At 54.3% G+C, this 23,835-nt stretch overlaps 13 protein-coding genes across 13 annotated transcripts; 7 read left to right on the top strand and 6 right to left on the bottom strand.

Moving 5' to 3' along the window:
- Window positions 1-453: 453 nt before the first annotated feature.
- On the top strand, window positions 454-2,040 carry J4E79_000036 (uncharacterized protein; the record flags this gene model as incomplete). Its single annotated transcript, XM_049348955.1, has 1 exon — window positions 454-2,040. One exon carries the CDS (start codon window positions 454-456, stop codon window positions 2,038-2,040), a length of 1,587 nt encoding a protein of 528 aa, XP_049215742.1.
- A 329-nt stretch (window positions 2,041-2,369) lies between these two features.
- On the bottom strand, window positions 2,370-3,229 carry J4E79_000035 (uncharacterized protein; the record flags this gene model as incomplete). The annotated part of the gene is made up of 3 exons (XM_049348954.1): window positions 2,370-2,500; window positions 2,565-2,593; window positions 2,682-3,229. 3 exons carry the CDS (start codon window positions 3,227-3,229, stop codon window positions 2,370-2,372), a joined length of 708 nt encoding a protein of 235 aa, XP_049215741.1.
- A 546-nt stretch (window positions 3,230-3,775) lies between these two features.
- Window positions 3,776-6,324, bottom strand: J4E79_000034 (uncharacterized protein; the record flags this gene model as incomplete). The annotated part of the gene is made up of 2 exons (XM_049348953.1): window positions 3,776-6,109; window positions 6,217-6,324. The coding sequence occupies 2 exons, from the start codon at window positions 6,322-6,324 to the stop codon at window positions 3,776-3,778; spliced, it is 2,442 nt and encodes an 813-aa protein (XP_049215740.1).
- Window positions 6,325-6,351: 27 nt separating this feature from the next.
- On the top strand, window positions 6,352-8,067 carry J4E79_000033 (uncharacterized protein; the record flags this gene model as incomplete). The annotated part of the gene is made up of 5 exons (XM_049348952.1): window positions 6,352-6,546; window positions 6,618-6,705; window positions 6,763-7,023; window positions 7,085-7,760; window positions 7,809-8,067. The coding sequence occupies 5 exons, from the start codon at window positions 6,352-6,354 to the stop codon at window positions 8,065-8,067; spliced, it is 1,479 nt and encodes a 492-aa protein (XP_049215739.1).
- Window positions 8,068-8,762: 695 nt separating this feature from the next.
- On the top strand, window positions 8,763-11,146 carry J4E79_000032 (uncharacterized protein; the record flags this gene model as incomplete). The annotated part of the gene is made up of 5 exons (XM_049348951.1): window positions 8,763-9,173; window positions 9,228-9,270; window positions 9,326-9,681; window positions 9,741-10,323; window positions 10,995-11,146. The coding sequence occupies 5 exons, from the start codon at window positions 8,763-8,765 to the stop codon at window positions 11,144-11,146; spliced, it is 1,545 nt and encodes a 514-aa protein (XP_049215738.1).
- Window positions 11,147-11,559: 413 nt separating this feature from the next.
- On the top strand, window positions 11,560-12,145 carry J4E79_000031 (uncharacterized protein; the record flags this gene model as incomplete). Its single annotated transcript, XM_049348950.1, has 3 exons — window positions 11,560-11,672; window positions 11,726-11,736; window positions 11,856-12,145. The coding sequence occupies 3 exons, from the start codon at window positions 11,560-11,562 to the stop codon at window positions 12,143-12,145; spliced, it is 414 nt and encodes a 137-aa protein (XP_049215737.1).
- A 604-nt stretch (window positions 12,146-12,749) lies between these two features.
- On the bottom strand, window positions 12,750-14,754 carry J4E79_000030 (uncharacterized protein; the record flags this gene model as incomplete). The annotated part of the gene is made up of 3 exons (XM_049348949.1): window positions 12,750-14,148; window positions 14,197-14,551; window positions 14,601-14,754. 3 exons carry the CDS (start codon window positions 14,752-14,754, stop codon window positions 12,750-12,752), a joined length of 1,908 nt encoding a protein of 635 aa, XP_049215736.1.
- Window positions 14,755-14,971: 217 nt separating this feature from the next.
- J4E79_000029 (uncharacterized protein) lies at window positions 14,972-15,416 on the top strand (the record flags this gene model as incomplete). The annotated part of the gene is made up of 3 exons (XM_049348948.1): window positions 14,972-15,078; window positions 15,133-15,304; window positions 15,354-15,416. 3 exons carry the CDS (start codon window positions 14,972-14,974, stop codon window positions 15,414-15,416), a joined length of 342 nt encoding a protein of 113 aa, XP_049215735.1.
- Window positions 15,417-15,797: 381 nt separating this feature from the next.
- On the top strand, window positions 15,798-17,708 carry J4E79_000028 (uncharacterized protein; the record flags this gene model as incomplete). The annotated part of the gene is made up of 3 exons (XM_049348947.1): window positions 15,798-15,981; window positions 16,028-16,666; window positions 16,723-17,708. The coding sequence occupies 3 exons, from the start codon at window positions 15,798-15,800 to the stop codon at window positions 17,706-17,708; spliced, it is 1,809 nt and encodes a 602-aa protein (XP_049215734.1).
- Window positions 17,709-17,927: 219 nt separating this feature from the next.
- On the bottom strand, window positions 17,928-19,466 carry J4E79_000027 (uncharacterized protein; the record flags this gene model as incomplete). The annotated part of the gene is made up of 3 exons (XM_049348946.1): window positions 17,928-19,223; window positions 19,278-19,330; window positions 19,388-19,466. 3 exons carry the CDS (start codon window positions 19,464-19,466, stop codon window positions 17,928-17,930), a joined length of 1,428 nt encoding a protein of 475 aa, XP_049215733.1.
- Window positions 19,467-19,916: 450 nt separating this feature from the next.
- On the bottom strand, window positions 19,917-20,709 carry RAC1 (Rho GTPase protein rac1; the record flags this gene model as incomplete). The annotated part of the gene is made up of 5 exons (XM_049348945.1): window positions 19,917-19,983; window positions 20,030-20,262; window positions 20,313-20,493; window positions 20,539-20,597; window positions 20,647-20,709. The coding sequence occupies 5 exons, from the start codon at window positions 20,707-20,709 to the stop codon at window positions 19,917-19,919; spliced, it is 603 nt and encodes a 200-aa protein (XP_049215732.1).
- A 440-nt stretch (window positions 20,710-21,149) lies between these two features.
- J4E79_000025 (uncharacterized protein) lies at window positions 21,150-22,036 on the bottom strand (the record flags this gene model as incomplete). Its single annotated transcript, XM_049348944.1, has 2 exons — window positions 21,150-21,664; window positions 21,715-22,036. The coding sequence occupies 2 exons, from the start codon at window positions 22,034-22,036 to the stop codon at window positions 21,150-21,152; spliced, it is 837 nt and encodes a 278-aa protein (XP_049215731.1).
- A 207-nt stretch (window positions 22,037-22,243) lies between these two features.
- J4E79_000024 (uncharacterized protein) lies at window positions 22,244-23,825 on the top strand (the record flags this gene model as incomplete). Its single annotated transcript, XM_049348943.1, has 2 exons — window positions 22,244-22,601; window positions 22,651-23,825. 2 exons carry the CDS (start codon window positions 22,244-22,246, stop codon window positions 23,823-23,825), a joined length of 1,533 nt encoding a protein of 510 aa, XP_049215730.1.
- Between the last annotated feature and the right edge of the window lie 10 nt (window positions 23,826-23,835).

Here is a 23,835-nt window from a genome sequence, read left to right as displayed (position 1 = left end):
TCTCCGCCAGACTTGTGTCGCATCTTCCTCGGTCACATACGACGCGCCCCGTCCGCATTTCATTCCACAGCAGGACCACCCCTGTCGTCGCTTTTAGATATACCCAACGCGCCTGCCACCGCTTCTTTCGCTTCTGCAGCTCCTGTGGCGTCATCTCGACAGCGACACTGGACTTTGTCCGTTTGCTCGACTTACTTTTTCCTGACGAGAACAAATCACTGTGACACATCGAGTCCGGGGATTCCATCGTCAAACCACTACCGCAAGCCACCCGTTCATGGCGCCTTCTCCTCGATAGGTCCATGAGCTGCTTTGGCACCACACGCCGCTTCCAAATACAGCGCCGATACCTACACTAAAGTCGTGCCCTGACCTTGGCCAAGAGCCCTGCAGCCTTGCAGCCATCTACTCTTCAACGCACCGCCCTGCTCCATAGACTCGACCACTGAAGCCATGGCTCAAACACGTGCACCACGGCCTCGCTCGACAAACCCTTCGCCGGCCACGTCAACATATGGATACCACAACACCTACCACACCCACGCCCAACTGCCCATCGGGTCGCCGCCCTCGTATGCTCGCGCAACCGATCCTCAGACCCGTCGCGTCCTAGACGAAAGGACAAGGAGAGAGAAAGAGGCAGTGCGCAGTATCCACTCACCCCCGCCCTACACCTGCACCGTCGAGATGGAAGGACTTGTTGGCATCAAGCAGGAACTATCCTCGCCATTCCAGGTCTCGGGACATCGAGAATGGCATGATGTCTACGCCATACTTCGAGGCACGCAGTTGAGCATACACCGCATAAAGTACCCGCGTCTCCTCAGCAAGAACAAAGAGCCATGCCCAGGTCGCTTGTTGCGAACCTATTCCTTGCAGCATGCTGAAGTTGGCGTGGCATCTGATTTCAAGAAGACGTTGCTGATACCAAAGTCTCCTTTCGCCCACCTGGTGCCCGCTGTCGCTCGGCCTAAACTGTACGAAACAGATCCACAGCTTTTCGAGCCTGTACGGGAACATGCCATCCGCCTGCGCCTGGAGTTTGAGCAGTTCTTGCTCTGTCCGTCGACCGAGCAAGGCATGCTCGACTGGGTGGAATTGTTTTGCGCCGCCATCGACATCAGTGCACCCCTAGAAGATCGCAGCGAGCCCCGCTACAGAAGTCTTCCTCGAAGGGGCAGGCGTCAACGCATTTTGGACAACGCGCAGTTCGGAGAAAACCTCGAGAGTCTGACAAGTCTAGAAGCCGGCCGACGCATCGTTGCACAACAGGAGCAAATTATCCGCCAACTTTACCCACATCTGGCTGGCACCCGCGACTCGGGCATCAGCCACGCAGCACCTGCGCCAGACCTGGAATTCGACGACTTCGACCCCGAAGACGTTCGTTTCCCGACGCGGCATGCGAGAGAATCGCTAGCACCCATCTCTTCACACGACTACGAGCAAGGTGATGACGAGCGTCCTGAGAGTGAATCATCGTCAGATTCCAAATCGGCACCCGCGATCCGACCTTGCCCTGCGCACACCCTGCGTTACCGCCGCCGTTGCGCTCCAGTGTTGCTTGCTTCTTCTCCACGTGTCAGCGACGTAGTCTTTGGAAAAGGCCAACGCTTCCGCATTAGCGTCAAGGCGCACATGCTCGTCGACTATACCCCGCACCCACCCCGTTACGACGTACATGGTTTCGCGAGGTCCAAACGCTCTGCAAGGCTTACAACGATCCACAGCTCACCAACAGCCACCGCAGACAAAACTGAATCCGCTGCTGCCTCATCAGAGAGACCCAGCTCGCCTATTCGTGGTGTCAGTGATGATTCCATCACCTCAATCACTTTCGGCGAAGACCTAGGCCCTATGCGCTCCAAGTCAAACAGCGATGCTACAGGCCCATCAGGCCCACCATCGCCGTCTGGCATGTCGCAAACAAAGATGGATACCGCGCGTCAACTGAAGACGTTAGGAAAGCGACGAACGAGCGAGGACAGTCGCGAGACAGGCCTGAGCGCCGTCGCAATTGGTGCCGGCTTGATGATCTGAGCATCCATCATACATTTCATCTACACATACTCTCTTATGTCTTGCTGCATCACTGGGCGTCAACCGAGCCTACACTCGGTTTAGAGGGACCACTACTTTTCTTTTTAGCGTTTGCACTGGTGTCATAAGCCGGAAGGAGGATATACCCATTTTACTTTGTACGGCATATAACGAGAGCGTTTGCGTTGGGCTAGCAGTCGTAGTCGACGGCAGCGGGTCGTCTGTATATAGGCCATGCTGACATTAATCAAATTCATCTATAGAAATGACCCGTGCATGTAATCTTTCCATAGCTCCACCTCTCAAGCAAAGTCGCGATCCTGACACGTCTAAAACTTGACATAGCCCTTGTCCTTGACAAACGTAGCTAACCACGGTACATCCCTTTCTTGCTGCACCAACTGCGCATAGAATGCGCCGTGCGCAGGGCCATCTACACCGTTTAGCATGGGTGCACCATCTGCAAATGTAAGTTATGAAGTCAGTGTATCTCTCATATGCGGTTTGTATAGTCATTTTCTTACCATGCTGTCGTTGGTCTGCATAGAAGAACCTATAACCCGATATTAGCAGAACATCCCATGTTCAACCCACACGTTGACAGCAAGAGAAGTGTTGCGTAGAGGGGAAAAACAACTCACCGATACCCCTTCTCCTTGTACAAAGCATCTGCCATGCCAACCCAATGCGCACTCGCGCTCTTTCCCACACCCAGTGTCAAGAACAGCGGGACAGGCGCAATGGTCTGATTCAGCGTATTGCCAGTGTAGATAAACGTCTTCTTATCCCCTGCATGCTCCTCCCCCATGCTTTCCCAGCTCTTGACCGCTTCCTGCGCTGCCACATACGGACTCACGGTATTGACATTCAGGTCTTTGGCAAATTGTTCCTGGGATATGGATAGCACGCTCTCTTCCACAGGGGGAGGCGTCAGCGCGGCGGCGTTCCAGACCACAACGCTGGGCGATGTGCCGTACTCTTTTAGCACGAGCGAGAAGAGGTTGGGAATGGATGTTGGCGCCGTGAAATCGGCTTTCAGGGTGAGGATGCCCGTGTCGGGGTTGATGCTGTTCGTGCCGGATCGGGAGGCAGTTGCAACGCGGTAGTTCAGGATGGTGAATGAGGTGCTTATGGCTAAGCCTACATTGGGGCCTGCGCCGAGAATGAGGGCGACGGGTTTGGTGGACATGATGTTGGATTGATGCTGCCCAGGTGCGTGAGGCGGTACGATGAGACAAGAGACAAATGGGGCCAAGATACAGAAGCGGTTGGTGGTCCTATTGAAGATGCATGTGCCCTCCGTTGATACTTATATGCAGTGGGACGGACAATCAGGCAGCCTCCCATCCATCCGCCAGCTTCCAGAGTCCCGTTGCATTTATAATCTGTGCTGCATACCTGTATGTCAGCACAATCACCCCGGACTTTGCTTTCATACATTCTCGCTCTTTGCCAGTCGTTGAGTAGGTGAGAAGCCAAGAGGACGAATCCAGAAGGAGGACGTCGGGAACGTGCATGAAGAGTTACAAACAGGACGTAATCGGTGCCAAGCGAAGACTTGCCAATCAACATGACTTGGCGAATCGGGATATTTGGCCGTTTGGTAGGTTGAAATACAACGGAACTGCGCCGCGCAGGAAGCGAAATGGAAGAGAACTTGAACTGAGCGGCAATTCTCTGAATCCGCGGAATCGGCCATATCGTACAATACACCACTCATACCTATAGTCACCATTCATACGTCATCCAAGTCATAAGCATCGTGCTCAACCCTCTGCTTCCTCCCTTTCCTTCCCTTGCTACCCCGAATTTTCCGATCCGCAGTATACCGTCCATCGCGGTCACCAACCAACAACCTCCCTCCCTTGCCAAGCACCTTTGCGGGGCCTTCCTCGACGGTCCTTCCATCTTTCTCACCAACACCTATTTCGATAGTGACTTGCTTCGCCTTCTTGACTTTCCTGCCCTTTTTGTCGAATTCGTCGTTTGGCCGGCCTAGACGTACGTTGCGTGGTATCCGCGTCTTTGCGCCGAGGGCCCAGAGGTCGCCCCAGCGGACTTTTCGCGCGTCGCGGTAAGCTTGCTTGCTGAAGGAGCGTGGGACGGTCCAGCGCTCTAGCGTGCCAGCAGGTGTGCACACATCTAAGATGATATGGCCTCTGCGCTTAAGTGCGGGGAGCACAAGACGTGGGAAGGTGAGTGGGTTAACGTCGGTAGATGAGGACATGACGGGCTCTTCGGTTCCTGGGTCTGATGATGGGCGCCATTCGTGCCCTTCAAAAGCTGCGGCGGTTGATGCTTCACCTTGCACGAACCCTTTGCCGAGGATGTCATATTGTGGAAGGCGCTGGTCGCGTCCACGCTGGACGGCTAGGTAGCTGAACTGCACATCCTCATGGTTCTTGTCTTTTGCATTCAAGATACGTTGAAGGTATGGAGGGCGGATGTACCGCTGATTGAAGAAACAAAAGTCCTTCCTTCCTTGGCTCACACCTGTAGACTGATACATCGGGCACGTGCTGTGATTTGTGCATGGTGCAACGATCATTCCCGTCTCCTTCTCAGAGAATCTAGTCTCTTCGTCCGGTTTTGACACCTGAGATTCGAGTAGCGTCTCGATAGTTTCTGAGCCGGGAGAAGATATGTGTTCGTTTAGAAGGTATGAACGGGCAGCGGCTACAACTTCAAAGCCTCGTGGTAGGCCTTTCTCAATGAGGATGAGAACACCACCCTTGGGGTTCAGAAGAGACCAGTATTTTTCGACTTGCTCTCTGCGAAAATAGTCTTGTCGGATGGGCCAAAGTGTATGTGGCGCAATGATGACGTCATAGAACTTGCGCGGTTGCTGCGTGTTTGCATCGTCGGCCGCTGTCACAGTCTCTGGCAGTCGCGGGATAAATGTTGTGTTGTCCAGCAACTTGCTTGCACGGTGGCGCAGTGCATCAGATGCGGTCAAGACAGTCGCCTTTCCCAACGGGGTAGCGCCAAGCGACGTGTTTCCCGAGTCCTCGTGCATACGTTGCCATTCGGCCTCTAGCATCTCGTGCCATGCGAGCACGCCGACACCACCAGAGCCAGCGTCTAGTATGGTGCCACCCTTTTTGTCCTGCAGCATGTGTTGCAGCCATCCTGACCCTAATCGGCGACGGACTTCAACCATGGCGCTCATGACACTTGCGTATGTGCCTGGCTGTACAGAAGCCATGTAAACATCAGCCTCGATGTTGCCCATATCTGACTGCGAAGGGTGGAGCGGAATTGGTTTCTGCTCGTGGCCCAAGCGTGCAGGGGTCGTGCTGGCGGAGTGAGGCAAACCACGACCGCCAAAGATACGGTTCGCAGACTCGGCGAGGTGTTTGTGGTTGGCGCGCGTCAGGAGCAGCGCGGTAGGGTCGACGAGCGAGTTCTTGGGCAGAAAGACGGTCGAAGGCGATGGCTTGAAGCGGCCCTCGATGGTCAATGGATGTGCGCGCATAAAGCCGTCTTCCTCTTGCCCTTCATCTACGTCCTCCCAGGCCTCTGCTTCCTCTTGTTGCAGTCGACTCTGCTCGTAGATGTCGTCGTGGTATGCCTGCGCCTCTTCCTCCCTGCGCGCTTCCCATTCTGCGGGTGTCATTGTCTCTTGGTCCGGCTCAGCAGCTGCCTCGTCTTCGGCATCGACCTCTTCCGCGACTTCAATCTCTTCGAGTTGGCCGTCCACCCCCTTCCTGAGCAAGACGATGGAACCATCAGGCCCCTCCTGCTCGACAATCTCGTCGTCAACTGCACCGTCAACGCGTTCCGCCTCTTCGGCAGCATCTGCAAAGACGGCTGGGCCATACAGCCTCTTGTATATTGTGTACTCGTCGTCGGTCAAGTGGTCCCGCGGCAACGTATCGCCGAACTGCTGCCTTGCTCTCCGCGCGTTGACTTCGTGGCTAACCGCGTCGGCTGCCGAGGGAGGCAAGCCTTCAGTATCCCGTGAGGCATGTTGCTGCAATTGCCGTCTTCCAAAGGCTGTAGAGAAGGCTCTTCGTGGCGTTGTAGGCTCCGGGGCGACCAAGCGTAGCGGCGGCGGCGCGTGCCGTGTCTGAGAGGGTAATCTTGCGCTACGCGCTCGTGAAATGGCAATGTTTAGTCGGCACGATGCACATACTGACGGTAAGCCTCTCGTCTTCAGCATCATCGAACGCCGACCTTGATCTTGTCGAGCAATGCATTCTGGCCGCTCGAGGCAAAGTTCGCCGCATCTTGAATCCAGGGTCCACGCGCTAAGCCCTGCCCAATCCAGATGCGTGCCGACATGTTTACTCAGCCTGCGCCCCGCTAGAGATGGCTCCCACCAACTATACAACATCGTTTAGTTGTTTCGAAACTATGAAAATGGGCCTGGGGTCTGGAGACTTTGACTATCCGTCGCTGAAGAAGCTACTCGACAACACGACTGCTGAAGTCCTACTTCCGGGCGACGGTGAAGAGTACGAAAAGAGCATCGAGAGGTGGAGTGAGCACTGCATAAAACGAGCTGTACGTTCCCTTGGTTCTGTCTTTCTATACAAATGTTTCTGCATCATGTTCACGCACTTATACGAGCAAAGGCTGCTGTAGTCCTAGTCCGGTCCGCCCATGACGTCTCCGCGGTTTTAGCTCAAATACGCGAGCACAGAATCCCCTTCACAGTCCGCGGTAAGCACATCAGAGTACAGCCAAATTACATGTGAGAGAAAGACTCACATTCTGTAGGGGGAGGCCACAGCACGTCTGGAGCTGCGTCTATCCGAGATGGCATCGTCATCGATCTTTCCAAGATGCGCAAGGTGATTGTCGATGTGGATGCCGAAACAATCAAGGCAGACGGTGGGACTATCTGGGAAGATGTCGACGTTGAGGCTGCCAAGTTTGGTCTTGCAACTGTAGGTGGCACCGTCAACCATACCGGCGTGGGGGGCTTGACTCTGGGAGGAGGCTATGGTTATCTTACAGGAAAGTACGGCTTAACGATTGGTATGTGCATGAACCAGTATCAATGAGTATTGACAAAGTCTGCGTTACTGACATCTTCCAGATAATCTCTTGTCCGTTGACATTGTCCTCGCTTCTGGTGAACAAGTTGTCGCGTCAGCCACCTCAAACCCCGACCTATACTGGGCTGTGCGAGGCGCAGGTCAGAATTTTGGAGTAGTGACGGCATTCACATTCCAGGGTTATCAACAGAGGAGCCATGTGTTTGCGGGGCCGCTGGTTTTCCTTCCGGATAAGCTACCACAGGTCGTTCAGTTCGCAAATAAGTTTCATACTACCAACGACGGCAACCAAGCGATGCTCATGGGCTTCTCTGCCCCACCACCGGCGAATGCTTCGGTTGTAATTTGCCAGATCTTTCACAATGGTAACGAAGAAGAAGGAAACGCCTTCTTCGCCGACTTATTTGAACTCGGCCCAATAGCGAACATGACCGCCATGATTCCCTACCCTCAACTCAACAGCCTTCTTAATCAAGGAGCCGGCTTTGATGGACGTAAGCTTTTCGGTGGTGGCGCTTTCAGACTCCCCATGGACCCAAACTTCGCTATGCAGCTTCACGCTGAGTTCAATGCTTTTGTGGCGTCGCATGAGCGAATGAACGAAAGCATGATGCTTTTTGAAGCCGTTCCTTATAAGAAGGTCATGGAGATTGCCAACGACAAGACGGCTTTCTCAAATCGTGGCGACTACTATAATGTGGCTGTGATGATGAAATGGTAAGCCGAATCAGCATCACAGAGGAGTCAATATTAAAGAGAGCACAGGTTCGATCCTTCACTCGACGACGAAATTCGTACCTTCTCACGAAATCTTCTCAAGAAAGCCTCAGAAACCGCCTCGGAACGGTCAAAGGATGGTGGTGTAGGTCAGTACGGCAATTATGCAGCTGCCGATGTTGAGGCGAACGAGATCTTCGGCGCCAACGTGAAGCGACTCGAGGAACTTAAGCACAAGTACGACCCCGATAACCTGTTCAGTCATGGCACAAAATTGACTCCGCGTCCCTTGGTAGTGGTGAATTGAGTACTCCCACCATATGTGCATATATACAACACGGGATGACATGTATCGAATCAGATGCGTACAAAATTCAGTCTCCGGTTTACTACTATCTATTTACCACGATGATGCTTTGTTTACCAACAGCTCAGTACATACTTTTGTGTACTTTCCTTCGTCTCGGCTCGAGGTCGGAGTTACCACATCGGATATATATCTACACTACACGACGCGACAGTAGCGCCGGAAATCAGCAACCCCTGACGTCACCCCATACCACCGGCCTCTACAATATTACCAAGCTTCTACGCCACACCCAGATAACCCTGCACGACTAACCGTATCCACTCCTTTTCAGTCTGCGCTCGGGAAATAATGTCTACCGATGCACCGACAGTATCTGAATCAAAGGACCAACGTTGTGGGGCACGCGATCCACGGAGATATGTCCTACACGTGCTTAAAACCGAGCGTGCAGACTCCATCAAAATCGCGAAGTTCGCCGCATGCAAGTTCTGTGTCTATTCACTTTCCAAGCTTGAACGCCGGCATAGCGACACTGTTTCCCTCACCACAACCTTCTCTATCGTTGAAAAACACAGACGAGTTATATTTATATACATGGAAGTTCACGCCCTACACTAGTAATCATAGTCTGCTACACGTATTTGACAGCATACCCAGTCTTTGTGCACGCCTCTTCTCAGTCTCACGTCACCATGGAAAGCACAAGACGACCACGAGCTCAAAGATCATCCACGTGCCGATCAGTATCCCGACAACGGCGACTCGACAACGCACCATTACATCGTATCTTGTCCAGTCAATTCCCAGACGATCATTCGGTTTATCACCATGAAGATGGCGAGGGAACCCATGTCGACGAGGACGCCAGTTCATTGCACAAGACTGAGACTGAAAGGCGAGACGAGAACTCGTCCAGTGACAACGACGGCGGCGGCGACAGCGGCGATGACAAAGGTGGGAAAGAAGTAAAAGATGATACCGCTCAAGAGGAATATACGACTTACGAGGAGATACGGGGTGGTATTCCATACGAGCGTGATGTGGTGGCACTATCACGTTTAGAAAAGCAAAAGTCTACGCGGTCCGTCAAAGACCCAAATTTGGTATATTCTACCTGACAGACATTGACTGCTACTGTAACATCTAACATACATAAGGTCACATGGGATTCAGAGTTCGACCCACATAATCCAAAGAACTGTAGGTTTGGTCTCCCCAACTAAGCACAGATAAGTTTTGGTCTAACAGCTGGTAGGGTCCATGAAGCGGAAATGGGCAGCAACTATCATTGTCTCTTCTTTTACCCTCGTCTCGCCAATATCCTCGTCCATGATCTCGCCAGCTCTGAGCAGCATCAGTGCTGAATTCGGCATCACAAATGAAGTCGAAGCCCAGCTTACCTTATCCATCTTCGTTCTGGCGTATGCAATTGGACCGCTGTTCCTAGGCCCACTATCGGAGATCTATGGACGAGTCATCGTCTTGCAGCTGTCAAACTTGTTCTACTTGGCTTGGAATTTGGGATGTGGATTTGCTCAGACATCTGGCCAGCTCATGGCATTCCGATTCTTCAGTGGTTTAGGCGGATCTGCACCGTTAGCTATTGGTGGTGTATGTACTCTCTTCCTGAAAAATGCCGTTGGAAGATAAAACGCTAATTGACTTACTAGGGTGTTCTTAGCGATTGTTTCCTTCCCGAGCAGCGTGGCCGAGCCATAGCAATCTATTCACTGGCTCCATTACTGGGCCCGGCTATCGGGCCTATTGCCGGTGGCTTCATCTCTCAAAACACGACTTGGAGATGGTGTTTCTACGCCACCACGATCTTCACAGCAATAGTGCAATGTCTCGGGTTCTTCCTTCTGCAAGAAACATACGCACCAAAGCTCCTTGAGTGGAAGCGAAACAAACTGCGTAAAGAGACAAGCAACGAAGAACTACACACTGAGTTCGATAATCCTGATCGAACGCTTGCAACAACTATTAAAATCGCCATGAGAAGGCCGTTCAAGCTGCTCCTCACCCAGCCCATTGTGCAAGTTCTAGCTTGCTACATGGCCTACCTATATGGCCTCATGTATCTGATGCTCTCGACCTTCCCCAGCTTATGGGTCACGCGCTATGGTATGACTATAGGGATTGGTTCTTTGAACTTCATCTCCATGGGCATGGGCTTCTTCCTCGGCACACAGATCACCGCACCCCTCAATGACGCCCTCTACCGCCGCCTAAAGAAACGCAACAACGGCATCGGTAAACCAGAATTTCGCATTCCAATCATGATCCCTGCGTCTCTTCTCGTTCCAATCGGCCTTTTTTGGTATGGTTGGAGTGCACAAGCGCAGGTACATTGGATCATGCCTAATATCGGTGCTGCGATATTTTGCGCGGGTGTTATTGTGGGGTTTCAGTGTATACAGACTTATCTTGTTGACAGCTATACACGGTACGCTGCGAGTGCTATCGCGGCGGCGACGGTGCTCAGGTCGTTGGCTGGGTTTGGATTTCCGTTGTTTGCACCGGCCATGTATGACGAGTTGGATTTTGGATGGGGAAATAGCGTGCTGGGCTTTATTGCCTTGGCTTTGGGTGTCCCAGCGCCGTTCATGCTATGGAAGTTTGGGGAGAAGTTAAGGAGTAGTAGCAAGTTTGCCGCGGGCTGAAGGTGTCGCAGAAGCGTCAATACCCGCCTAGTAATGTGGAATGCAACACGCGGGGGCTTCATGTTGCGAAATCAGATTAGACGAGAGGGCTAATCGAAGTGGAATACTTGAAAGCATACTAGAATAGCCGCACGCTATCAGTCGTGACTTGAGTTTGTCATTCTAAACACGTTCTTCGTAAAACACAAGTCGTGAGCGACAAATCGTCTCTATCATTCCGCCCTTTGTCCACAGCCTAGCTATGTAGAGCTGCTTTTTCAGCTGGTACTAAAACTATGGCCTACGCGATGGCCGATGACGCCAACTGCGTGTCCATCTCAGTCGTCAATTTCGTAATGCAGCGATACATTGAGCCAGCTTCGTCAGTTCCACCTCTCAGTCTTCCTAATCACACCCTGGAGTACAGCAATTAGAGCATCCGTAAGTATATCCAAGATCGACATGTAAAGAAAGCATCGTGAGATGACGGCTGCAGCTTTATCGTCACCCTGAGCATCTTTGGGGCGTCGGCGACACACCAGCCGGGCAACACTCCAGCGAAGCACCTCAAAGCTATCTCAATCATCCCGCATACCAGAGCGCGCCTTCAATGACCAGCTCAAACTAAGACCAGGCCCCAGTCTTAGTCAAGATCGCATTCTCCTCTTGGTTGAGGTGTCTGACAAGCTACCTAGGGAGTGGGGGGTGTGCGATTGGGACCGTGCCCTAGCAACCCGCGAACTTCCCCGCGTAAACACACTTTTGCTCGACCAGTACTTGCGCCGCAGAGGCCGTTACTCTAACAACCTTTCGCGTCGAGCCCTCAGATACTCTACATAATACCGAAATGTCCGACGAAGATCTCGAGCAGATAAGACGCGCGCGCCTGCAGCAGTTACAACAACAGGGCGGGGGAAGCGGAGGACAAGGAGGCGAAGGCGCCGAGCAAGATTCGCGAAAGTAAATACAATTATACACGAAGATCAAGGTTTCTTACTAAGGCAGAGTTACAGGCAGCAAGAGGGTACGTTTTCAGAATCTCTCCTGGCGCAGACATGCATCACTTGACCACACACTCCCCCTTCGCCCACTCGTCCAAACCCCGCCGTCCATTAGCAACCACGGGCTAACCCTTCCCATCAGCCGACCAGCGTTCCTCCATTCTCTCACAAATCCTTCTCCCCGAAGCAGCCGACCGTCTCGGCCGTATCCGCCTTGTCAAGGAATCGCGCGCAACCGACATCGAGAACAGACTTATAATGCTTGCGCGGACTGGCCAATTACGACAGAAGGTTACAGAAGATCAGCTCAAAGAGATACTGGGGGCTGTAGCAGAGCAACAGGAGAAGGAAGAGCAGAAGATTGTTGTCAACAGGAGGGGAGGGAACTGGGACGATGATGATGAGCTCGAGGAACTCATGAAGGATGTATAGGGAAGCGAGGATAGGTAAACAAAGAGAGAGAGACACACACACAGATGCTGGGTGTTGCATTAGGCGGTGCTTTTGGGACATGCAAGGCAGGTAGTCTTGCGCATGAAAGCTAAGGTACGACTTCTCATGGCAACTTCACGACGTGCATCAAGTCGTACATGATTTGTGACTATTATCCATCTACCGGTGGTTGTTCAATACTCGCTACTTAGTGCTCAATCATGACGAATGATAACCTGTGGATTAGTGAAGAAGCAAGCACAAGAGAAGAACAACATCAGATGTGCCGTTCGATAAAATCGCAGCCGCAAATGGGAGTAGTACCACCATCCGCTTGGTGCAAACAGTGTGCGCAGTTGAAAAGAGGGTTCGGACGAAGTGAGGCTATAGATGCCGCGTGAAAGACTCAAACATTGTTCTAATGCTAGGTAAGCGTGGGTTTCTACCAGTATACCATCTTCCGAGTGTTATCTGAGGTATAGATGAACAAGCCAACCTGTCGCAAAGACCATGACAAGCATTTGCGTGTAACCACCAAATGAAAGTACCGGATTCGATCACAAGCGGGATCTTGGAGTTGTCGTAGGCATTGAAAGCAATGATCTCACGTCGCTGCCATCCTGGCCATACCCTCCCTATCCTCCGCGCTCAAGGTATTGGCCTTGGCAGCTTCCTTCCATCTCTCAAGCTGCTCATACTGCTCATACTCCAGCTTGCCTTTCAATAACTTCAACAGCTTTGGTGTGAACTTTCCCGTTGCATATACGACACCATCGTACTGCTTTGCGAAGAGCAAGATCACTAGCGTTAAGAAGAGTACGGGGCCGTCGGAAGCTTTTTGTTTCTTGATTCGGCGAAGCATGTCGTCGAGCATCGATTGCTTGGCAGCAGCCAGCGAATCTGTAGATGGATGGTTGATACCTTGTTTTTTGTTGAATTTCTCCAAAGCTGAAGATAGTGATGTATTATCCAGAGGCGTCGTGGACTCCAGCACACTCGAGAGCTTGGTAACATTCTTTCTTGTTTTGCGGCTGAGGACTAGACCCTGCGCTCGTGCTTTGGCAATAGTATCGGGTATAAGGTCCTTGTGTGCGTAAGTTGCAAAGACCTGAGCAAGCTGGCTGTGCACTTTCTGGTCCATGACTGAAACTAAGCCGGCGCTGTATATCCGATATCGGGTGAGCATGCGATCTGTCCAGTACATGGCAAACTCCTCTTCATTCAGTGTTTCGAACGAGGACACGTGGAACCAGAAGCGCTCTTCTAATAACTTCTCAACTGGTTTTTGTTGGAGGAGAAGGCGCTGAACAAGGCCTGTGGGAGGAATCATGTCTTTGATCTTGTCTCGAGTGAATTTCACGTCTTCCACTAGGGTTGGATCGTCGTGTAGACTTTGCCATTGTGCCTTTGCAGCTTCTTTTGCGTAGCCAGCGAGCTCGTCGAGTGCTCCGTCTCGGCGCCTTTCAGTGAGTATCAGAGTGCCGACGCGCACTATCTTCAGCCCTCCAGTGGTCTCGGAGAAGTGAGCGACAATGGAGTTCTTGGCTCGGCCGGCCACCTGCTCCCTTATAGTTGGTGGAAGACGGGAGCCAATCACTTCGGTGACATCAAGGGTACAACCTTCTTGTTCAAGGATGCGTACGCAATCTTGCTCTAACCTGGAGATCCAGATCAGTGATACAGCGAAAGAGTCTATTACCTCAATGCCTGAGAGTTGCTGGAAGTAAGACAATGCGACTTGGGAAGACGGGAAAAGTTCGATGAAGTCGGAGGCGAATTTTTGCACGTCGAGATAGGCAAGAGCGCCGGACTGCAGATCGTAGACTGTGGTATCGCGTTCGGATTCTAGATATCGCTTGGGTGTGCACAAAACGCTAACGTCAGTTTCCTGGATGTTGACCTTGGAAGTAAGATTTTCAGACTGCAAGAGTCGCTCGAGAGTATGCAGAATGAACCATGTTGGGGGATTGTCAGGCAAATCAGCTGGTTTGATATTGAGAGTCCTGTACAGAGTGAGCATGCGATGCATCTAAGGCAAGTCCTGCACTTACCGGACATCATCGACCGTCCTTTGAATCATACTCTTTACTATGTCCGCGATCTTGTGAGCATAGGCCTTAGTGTAGATGTAGCCGTTAGTTTCCAGGACATTATAATCTTGACTGGACAGGAGGAAGTCAAGACTCTTGGAAGAGACACGGTGCTGGGCAATGAATTCGGCCTTGGATGCCAGTCCCTCAGATGATAGGCGAGTGACTATCGTGTCTCGCTCGTCTATGGGAATAATGCTTTCCTCGTCCGCGCTGAACAAACATAGCTTGGGGTGGCTGTGGACTAGTTGATGGACAAGTAATCGACCTATGTCGAGGTGGTTGGCCAATGTGGAAACCGGTATCCGCTGTGTCTCTGGTGCATGCTTCAGCAAATGTAGCCAAGAGAGATTACGAACGCTCACCTTTGGTCACGCGGCTTCTGAAACGAGCCTGGACAAACTGGAGCGTAACGAAAGCATGGCCGCTGGAGGATAGCGCAAGCCGCGGAACAAAATCGGAAGTGTCTTGCGGAGGGAAGAGGGCGAAGATGTCCTTCACATCATGTGCGGTAAACATGCCAGCTGGACGTTGGGTAGCGCTGCAGACTAGGTTGCCAACATGTACTGTTCAGGAACAGTGCTGTGAGCTCGAACGGTTCGGCGGCGTTGGAGTATATAGTGCAAGGGAAAGCGTCAGAGGCTGGATTGCGCTGATTGGTGGGGAGCGGGCATCGGGCGGCAGAACACCTGGTCGAGTGCGCGCAGACATCCAACCCATTCCGCCCACCGCCACCATGTCTCAATTCCGCGCGGCCAAGCTGGACATTGGATGTTTCGCAAAGATTCGCAATATCCGCGACCACACCAAGCGGAAGGTGTACTCGGAGAATGAGCCAGAACGGCACGCGCCTCTGCACCTAACGCTCCCATGGCGCAACGACTGACGACGACACAGACAAGCTCTGCGATACCTGATCCGCAATACCACGCTTCCGCAACGAGTCCGCGCGCAGGCTCAGCTCCAGCTCTCGCAGATGCACTGCTACACACGCTACACCCAGATCAAGAACAGGTGTATAATGGGCGGCAAGGGCCGTGGTGTCTTCAGCGACTTCAGAATGGGCCGAGTATGCCATGGCCTTCTCTTCGCGCGACGCAGGGCTGACGATGCTACAGTATCAATTTCGCGTAAACGCTCTCGCGGGGAACCTGCCGGGCGTGAAGAAGGCAAGTTGGTAGCTGTGCTTCTACGAGAACCCGACTGGTTCCATGTACAATCCCACCTACTTTTGGCTACACATGTAGCCTTGCACATGGCCGCTCTTCGGGCGCACACTGTGAGACATTGCGTGCGAAATCTTCGTGGTTGACCCATCTCACTGTCTACTTTGCCCTCCCCTCGCTCTCTCACCGTGCGAGACACCCTTTCCTAATCGGTTTGCTCTCACCACGCGCTACAAACGACGGCAGCGGCTACCCACCGCGCCAGTGATAAAAGCCGACTTCCGTAGCCATTACACATACAATCCCTACTCCCGCAATAGCTCTGGCTGCCGTTTTCTAGCAACTCACTTCGCCACTGTCTACGGTCCATAGACGCCCTCAAGCATCTGCGTCAGCATGTTCCGCCGCATAGAAGACACTCTGGAGCCGGATCCATCATTTCCAGCCGACCTCAACCAACTTGGCTTCTTCATCAACCTCTCAGGTCATGTCCGTATGATCGACGCCCCCGAGAAGCCCTATGTCTACCACGCCACCAACAATGAGCGCGTCAACGAGGTGCGCCGCGAGGCCATGCAAAGTACATTCCAATTTCCATTGAAACACTCGCAGCTAACACATCACAGCCTGCCAGCGCAAGGAAGCAGAGAAGCGCCTGTCCTACCTCGGCCTCGAGTGCATCCACCTTCCCGACTTCGCCATGACCAAGCCCAATGGTCCACATGTACCTATCCTTGCTCCACCGCCTGACCTCCTCAAGACGCGAAAGCGATTGATTGTACTGGTAAACGACACCATGCAAGATCTAGGCATCCTGGCGTATAGACAGTTGCAGCGGGAACTCGGCATCAACGGTGGCTCAGTCGTCAACTTTGCCAAGGAGATGGTCAAGTGCTCGGACACTGACAACACCGCTGAAAGGGACGCGAAGATTTTCAAAGATGGTCATGTTCTCCAAGACAAGACTACCACTCCTGCTTTGATTGTCTTGAACGCGGGCCAGCTGCTGTACTCGCACAAGTACGACCAGGCCATGACTCTACGCAGTTGGTCCGCCATGCCACGCAAGTCAATCGCCCACGACATGGTCCGCATCCGTGACAACGAGAACCGTGTTCCAGGTCATGAAAATGCCAAGAAACATGTCAAGACTGTCTTTGACGAAGTCATCTGCAACCCCGATCGTGTTGCAGCTGACGCAGAAGTCTACGTCATCGCTATTGAAGACGGAACGGAGAGTATCTTGAACCTGCTCACGCACGACTGTACGTCTCCTGGCCCTGCTTTCACCTGAGGAGTTTACACTAACGTATTGTTATAGTCGGCAAGTATGGTACCCGTATCACGGCCATGGCGTTCATTCACTCCTTGATCGACGACTCCCAAATCAAAGATGAACAGATTCGCGCTTTCATGCATCAGCGCACACGTCAGTGGCGATTCAGCGATCTGACATGCAACCCCCAGCACTGTGTCGACTTACCGACTGACTACAATCGACAAGTCAACGGGCCTTGTTCTGCAGACACACCATCAACCATGCAATCAATCAAGCACATGTCTTGGCACGCTTCGATTCCTACAGGCCCAGTCTCGGCTCTAACGAAGGCTTTCCACAGCCTCGCTCTCAGCGTCACCTCTTCGGCCGGGGCTTCCACTCCAACCGCAACATCAACCTCTACTAGTGGAGAAGAAAGCACAGAATGGTCCTCGGGTCAAGCTGTCATCTGCCCTACCTTCGCGGGCGGCGACAATTCGGTTGGTGAATGCATCTTTACCTACCCTCCCACCCAGCATGCCATTCTCTCTTTCTTCCAAGACGTCGCGCAAGACCCGGTCCACTATCGCAACCCACCTGGCCTCCAAATCTTTACCGAAGCCCCCAAGCCCAGCCCCGAAAATCCTCTTGCACTATCTTCCGACCACGAGAATGACGCTGGGCTCTACTTGCAAAATCTCTTGCCGCAGACGACGTCTGAGCACGCTGAGCTAGATGAAGCTCGCGAGCGGCTCGCCGAGTTACAAGTTGCCTTGTCTGCCTGCCCTACTGATGCTGCAGAGCTAGACAAGGGTCGCGTCAAGTTGGAAGTTAAGGTGAAGAGCATGGAGGCGAAGATTGAGTCTTTAGAGATCAAGGCGCTGAGTCACGGCGGACTGGCCGCGGGTGAAGTGGTCGAGAAGCGCGAGGATTGGAAGCCGCAGGTTGAGGGTCCCCAGGTACCATTTGCAGGGACCATGGTGGATAGTGAACTGTTGAAGGCGGCGGGGCTGATGGAGTCTGTGGATGAAGAAAAGGCTTTTGTTTGAATGGCGAATGGCAGCTCTAATCGTGTAGCGAAGATGAGGGGATGATGGCAAATCCCGGATGGAAAGGACACAAAAGCGTTTGTTTTTCAGCCATCCTACGCACCACGAACTCCTCCTCTTGTCACGTCAGCACGAGGAAGACGTCTTTTGGCTGCTCGGCGATGGAGTTAGGGTCATCTACCTTATTTGCATCATGTCCTTGAGAATAAGACCACAACCTCAATCTCGCTTATCGTTGTCCTCAGGCCTAGGTTCAGTACTCAACTGATTCCCGTTATAGAACTGTTGAGGTACATCTCTTGCCCGCTGGTCTGCCAGCGTTCTTACCCTCATCCCACCCGAAGTTGCCTGATCCAGCACAGGATCGTGACTGGGATCCCGGGTAGGTCTGCTGCCCATGGTACGACCACCACCGCCATGGTTGTTACTGCTACTACCATCACCACCTTGCTCGTGTTGCGCCCCGTAGCCTATAACGGAGCTGATGGTACTCCCCACGTAGCCAACAGTAGAAGTGAGAAGCCCAAAGGCCCCGCCAACGATGCCCGTCGCGGCTCCTGCTATACCTCCTCCAGTGGCCCCGGAATACGCATCCGAGTAACCCTTTACTGGCACCAGTACCAACGTCGCACTGGGCGCTAGATCAATATCGCCCAACTCGACGGCCTCGTCGCCGGCAGAGAGCTCACGACTGGGCGATGGAGCGAGTATATGTCGGAAAAAGTAAGGAGGCAGTTGTTTGTTGTTGATGTTCTCGTCATCCTGGGTCAATTTCCCAAACTCAGTGTCAACCCAGGACCGCACGTCAGTCTGCAGGGTGGCGGAGCGAGGGAATGTAGAGCGAATGGTGCGGCCATCGAACAAACGAACATTGAGAGCGACGGTTTTGGAGTTGGTGCCTCGCGAGGACGTTGGCACTGGCTGTGATGTGTCGGGGGCTCGTAGTGCGCCCTTGTTCCTCTCCTTCTCGCGTTCTGCTTTGCGCAATTCGGCATCTACTTTGCGCGCTGCTTTGTCGGCTTCTATTCGTGCTTTTATACGGGCTAACTCTTCGGCATCTTCTCGTTTCTTCTTTCGCAGGGCGTCGCGGGCTTCTTGTTGGGCTTTGGTGGCGGATGTGGATGGGAGAGTGGGGTGCTGGGAGCCTGTGGCTTTTTGCTTGCCTGGTGTGTTGGACGTGAGGGTGGGCAGTGAGGTTTCGGGGAGGCCATACAGGTCGTCTTCGGCTGCAGCATTCGCTATACTATTCGTAGGTTCTGGTGTGCTTGCGTGTGGGGGAGAGGTTGGTGCTGCGTTGGAGACTGGGATGGGATTCGCTCCCAGGACGCGTCGGATTGAGTTGATAAAGTCATCTCTCGTGGCATCGCTCTTGAGTTGAACTTGGAGTTGGCCGTTCTGGATGACGACGAAAGTGGGCACGCTCGAGACATCGGAGAAGGCAGCCAGAAAACCGGCTTCGGTCGAGCCCGCTTCGAGTCGCAGGACGACCGCTTTTTGGTGGAGCAGAGTCGACAGCTAGACATGCATCATCAGCGCGTGTTGTGAAAACCTGGCCGAGTCCCAACGTACCCATCCGCTCTTCAGCCACTCGCCTTCCCACTCGTGGCTCGTGGCGCCGTCGTCTACGCAGCTAGTCAGCCACGATGCTACCCAGATTCCGATAGTGCACCGTCACGTACCTCGAACGAAGCAGGCAACGAGTTTCTGCTCCTGAATGGCAAGCGCGATTCCGCTCTGTAGGCTGCCTTGGTGGAACATGTTGGTGGGTGGTGGTGGTGGCTCCATGTCTGCACTACCGCGGGGATTAGCCTGGGAACCTGCTCGGCGCGTGGTACCGAGGGCAGACGACGCACGAGCATGGCCGGCGGCCGTCAGCGCCCGCTTCACTCAGTGGCTTATTCACACGGCGTTGGAGATGTGCAAAGGGAAAAGATGCAATAAACAGTTCTATCGGTAATGCCAAGCCCATGAAACCTCCACGCCGAAGAAGGGTAATGCTGCAATAAGCCAATGCTAGACTCGCTCTATATCCAAACATCAAGCCAGAAGGTGCTGCACAGCATGTGCCCCTTCTGCTTGGTCCCGCCGTTCCGCTTGGGCTTCCCAATGATGCCGACCGTGTACAGTGTCGGGAGTGAGTGGCATATCCAAGTTGTTGGTCTTTTCCCAGTCAGGCCAAAGCCGTGGCCCCTGGGCCCTGGTATCGGCTTATAGGATGGTGCACTTCTTCTTGTTCTTGGTCGCCGACTGCTGGGGACGGGGGCTGAGGACGGCGCTGGGGCAGGTTAGGACAGTCATGCAGGGAGCACATGGGGACGTACCGAATAGCTTCGTCAAAGACACTCTTCAGGTTGCGCTGTGTGAGGGCGGAGCACTCGAGGTACTTCTGCGCCTTGATCTCCTTTGCGACCATGACGGCCTGCTCGTACTGGATGGGCGCCATCTTCTTCTGCCTCAACGACTCCTTGGTCGCCTCATCGTCCCTCAGATCGAGCTTGGTGCCGACGAGGATAATGGGAACGCCGGGCGCGTGGTGATCTATCTCAGGGTACCACTGGCAGGGGGTTAGCGGGTGCGCACGCGGCGTGGCGGGCGGCTTGGTACCTTTGCCTTGACGTTGTCAAACGACGGGGGGCTGACGATGGAGAAGCAGATGAGGAACACGTCCGTCTGGGGGTACGAGAGCGGGCGCAGTCGGTCGTAGTCCTCCTGGCCGGCCGTGTCCCACAGCCCCAGGCTTATGGGCTTGCCGTCGACCATGACATTTGCCGAGTAGTTGTCGAAGCTGGGCGAGTTAGCTCACGCGTGGTGCAGCGAGGGGCGGGCGTACACGGTGGGGATGTACTCGCCCGGGAAGGCGTTGGTCGTGTACGAGATGAGGAGACATGTCTGCGCGGTTAGCAGGCTGCGCGGCTGTCGCGGGGGCGGCGAGGCTCACCTTGCCTACAGCGCCGTCGCCGGTCACGACGCACTTGAGCGATTGCGTCGCGGGAGCAGCCATGGTGCGCGAGGTGTCGCCCGGGGAGCGTGGCTTTGGCGGACCCGGTTCGGCGGAGCAACGGGGCGGCGAGGGTGGAGCGGATCGAGTCGGGCGCAGGGCAGGGCAGGGCAGGCAGGGCGGCAGGCAGGCAGGCAGGCAGGGCAGGGCAGGGCAGGGCACGATGCAGATGCAGCGAGGCGGCGCGTGGGAGGTAGAGGACGCACCGGCGAGACTGCGCAGCACGATGCGGGTAGCAGGTAGCTTCTGTGAAGGCGCGGGAGCTATCTGCAGCGTAGGGGGGCGTTTTATCGCTTGGCAGGCGGCGGGTCACGAAGCGAGCTGGAGCTGGAGCGACCAAGCTCGACGAGCGCGTACCCTCTTGAAACCCTTGTGCAACACGCTGCTCACGCCTGCCATCCGCCGTGCTAGCTAGCTACGGGCTCGTGCTACGCCTACATGCTTCAATACCACACAAACAGTCCCTCGCCGCCTTGCCTGTCCTCGCCCACCAGCTGCTTGCACACCACCAGCCTGACCACGGCCTCGTGCAACTCTCTCATGTCGAGAATGCCGCGCTTCTTCCCGTCAATGTACGACACGTCCACCACGACTCGTTTCAAGTTGGCCGTCGACAAGGCTCCCTCTTGCAAGAGCGCCATCAACCGATCCGGTGTCCCAACCCCGTAGTCGATTCTGCTCTTGCTCAAATGCGCGACCTGGTCTGCGAGCTTCAGGTGCTTTGCAAACAGCTTGGCCACGCTGGGCTTCTCGACTCCCTGGGTAGGTAGCCCAGACTTGAGACATCGGCAGACGTCTGCCGCTCGCATCCCAGAGCCCGTCACTACAAGCGTGTGGGGAGCGCCGGGCGGCTTGCATGGCGTCGCCTCCAGCGTCCCTGCCTGCTTCTTGAGAAAGGCAGGCAGCTTGTCTGTAGTTCGCGGCTCCGTCCAGCTGCTGCTGTCCTGCACCGTCCGCGCTGCTTGACGTCAGCCTTTCACGACATGTCTCGGGCGCTCAAACACTGACCAGAAATCCACAAGTCCTCGAGCTCGACACTGCTCAAATCCTTCCCGTAAAGCCGTGTTCGTGCGTTGACATAGTCGGCAACAAGCTGACCATCCATGCGCTCAAAAGCGTGATTGACTCCCAGCCCTTGGTCCAGATCGTCTTCAGAAATCGCCTTTGCTTTCTGCTTCTTCTTCTCTTTGCGTTTGGCCTTCTTGGCTGCTTTTTTGCCGTCCTTGCTGGCTTCGGGCTCGGCTTGCCGTTTCCTTTTCTTCGACGACGCGTCAAGATCGAACTGGGCTTCCATCAGGGGCACGCCTCCCTCTGATTCCGAGTCGGACATGGTGAGACTAGTGTTTTGTGTGACGGCGCGACACCTGAGTTCGCGACGGAAAAAGTTGCAGCGCATCGAGCTCCAGCTGCTATCGATAAGCGGCTAGCGCAGATGCACGCCGGGGAAGTCGCGCTACCTTGGTAAGCGACGCGTTTCCCTGACGCCCATCAACACCCGCCTGGGCACCCACCTCGCCTCTCGCATGCCTCTCTTGCCATGGCCGAGTCTGCGCGCAAAACGCAGCGCCTTCCCCCGCGGCGCGACTTGCAGCCGACACCCGACAACGACGCGTCCATGGAGCCCACGACACCCTTCCACCAGGCCACTAGTGTGGGCCCTACTCCAGCAAGCAGACGGACGCCAGCTCTTCGCACACCAGCATCGGGCGCAACACCGCGGGGCGGACCCGCAGCTCGCCCTCTTTCTTCGCGCAGGATTGCACCCACTACTCCCCACGCGATACGAGCCCTGAGAGAGCGAGCCAATGCGGCAAGGACGCCAGGAAACACCCGGAGACGAAGCGGCCGCGTACAGAGGGAGACACCGCGGGACATACTGCGCCATCTTAGCAGAGGTACGGCTCTTGCAGCCGCCATTTCTCAACTAGCTAACTGTCCACGCAGCCCTCGCTCGTGAACCGCGCCCGGCCGAGCCCTCCCCACAAGCCCTACCTCGGCGAACGCGCCATTCCGCCCTCGACCTTCCAGACGTCGAAGACGGCCCTGCCATGCCTGCGCCCCGTCTTTCAATGCCCCTGGAGAACATGTACGACGACGACGATAGTTTCCACAGTGCCCCACCACGGCAGTCTCTCCTACCAGACCTACCAGACGACGTCGATGGCGGGACTGTACAATCACTCGAGTTTGGACGGCGAGCCATCAGTGAGGATCCACGCTTCATGTTCACGGGAAGGCAGAGTGAGCGATTCGGCGACCTAAGCGAGCTCGGGGCGGTCCAGGAGGAGTACGAGGTCGATGGCACCTTCATCAACACGCGCGCAGATGGCCTCTTTGATCCTGCAATCGACGAAGCTCTAGATGGAGACGAAACCACAGTACAAGCACTGACCGGGCGAAGAGACGCAAGGCCGAGTGAGGAGGATTTGGGCGTATTTGGAGAGGCAGAGGACGATTTAGAAGAGCCTACCTTCCGCTTTATGATACCGGAGCGCATGCGTGTGCCAGCCCAAGAAGACGTACAAGCATTCCAAGACGAGCGGGAAGAAGACCAACAAGACCCGGATGACGAGCTTCTGCACCAGTCCGATGATTACGACTCACTCAACAGCGACGACAAGGACGGAATAGCTGCTGCTTTCGACGGCAAAGACCAAACAGTAACCGCCGGCATGTTAGGTTGGGCATCAGATCCCCCTGCAGACAACGACGCCGAACTAGTCGCCTATCGAGAAGAAGAATCTGCAATTGATCGAAGCCTGCAGGCCAAGTCGCCCAAGCAAACACATGTAGCCCAGATGAAGAGTGTTCGCAAACCGAAAGAATACATGGTATCCGAACACGGTATCGGCTTCCCCTCGTTTCCAGCCGCGCCTGTCAAGAAGCTCACTTTGAGCTTCTTGAAGTCGCAGGGAGGCAAGACCCAACTCAATACGGAAACACTCGACGCACTCGTACGCACGACCAACGACTTCTTCGAGCAGATTAGCATAGATCTCGCAGCATATGCACAGCACGGTGGACGAACGACGATTGAAGAAAGCGATGTCATCGCGCTTATGAAGAGGTATGCTGCTCTACTCGACTCTGCTTGGCGTACATGGCGTGCAGACTTATAGCAGACGTATA

Source organism: Alternaria viburni, assembly GCF_023758015.1.
Source record: "Alternaria viburni strain BMP 2772 chromosome Unknown scaffold_1, whole genome shotgun sequence".
In the NCBI taxonomy this organism is placed as follows: Eukaryota; Fungi; Ascomycota; class Dothideomycetes; order Pleosporales; family Pleosporaceae; genus Alternaria; species Alternaria viburni.
The sequence above is the reverse complement of the archived record's forward strand: the minus strand, read 5'-3'. Positions and strand labels throughout refer to the sequence as shown.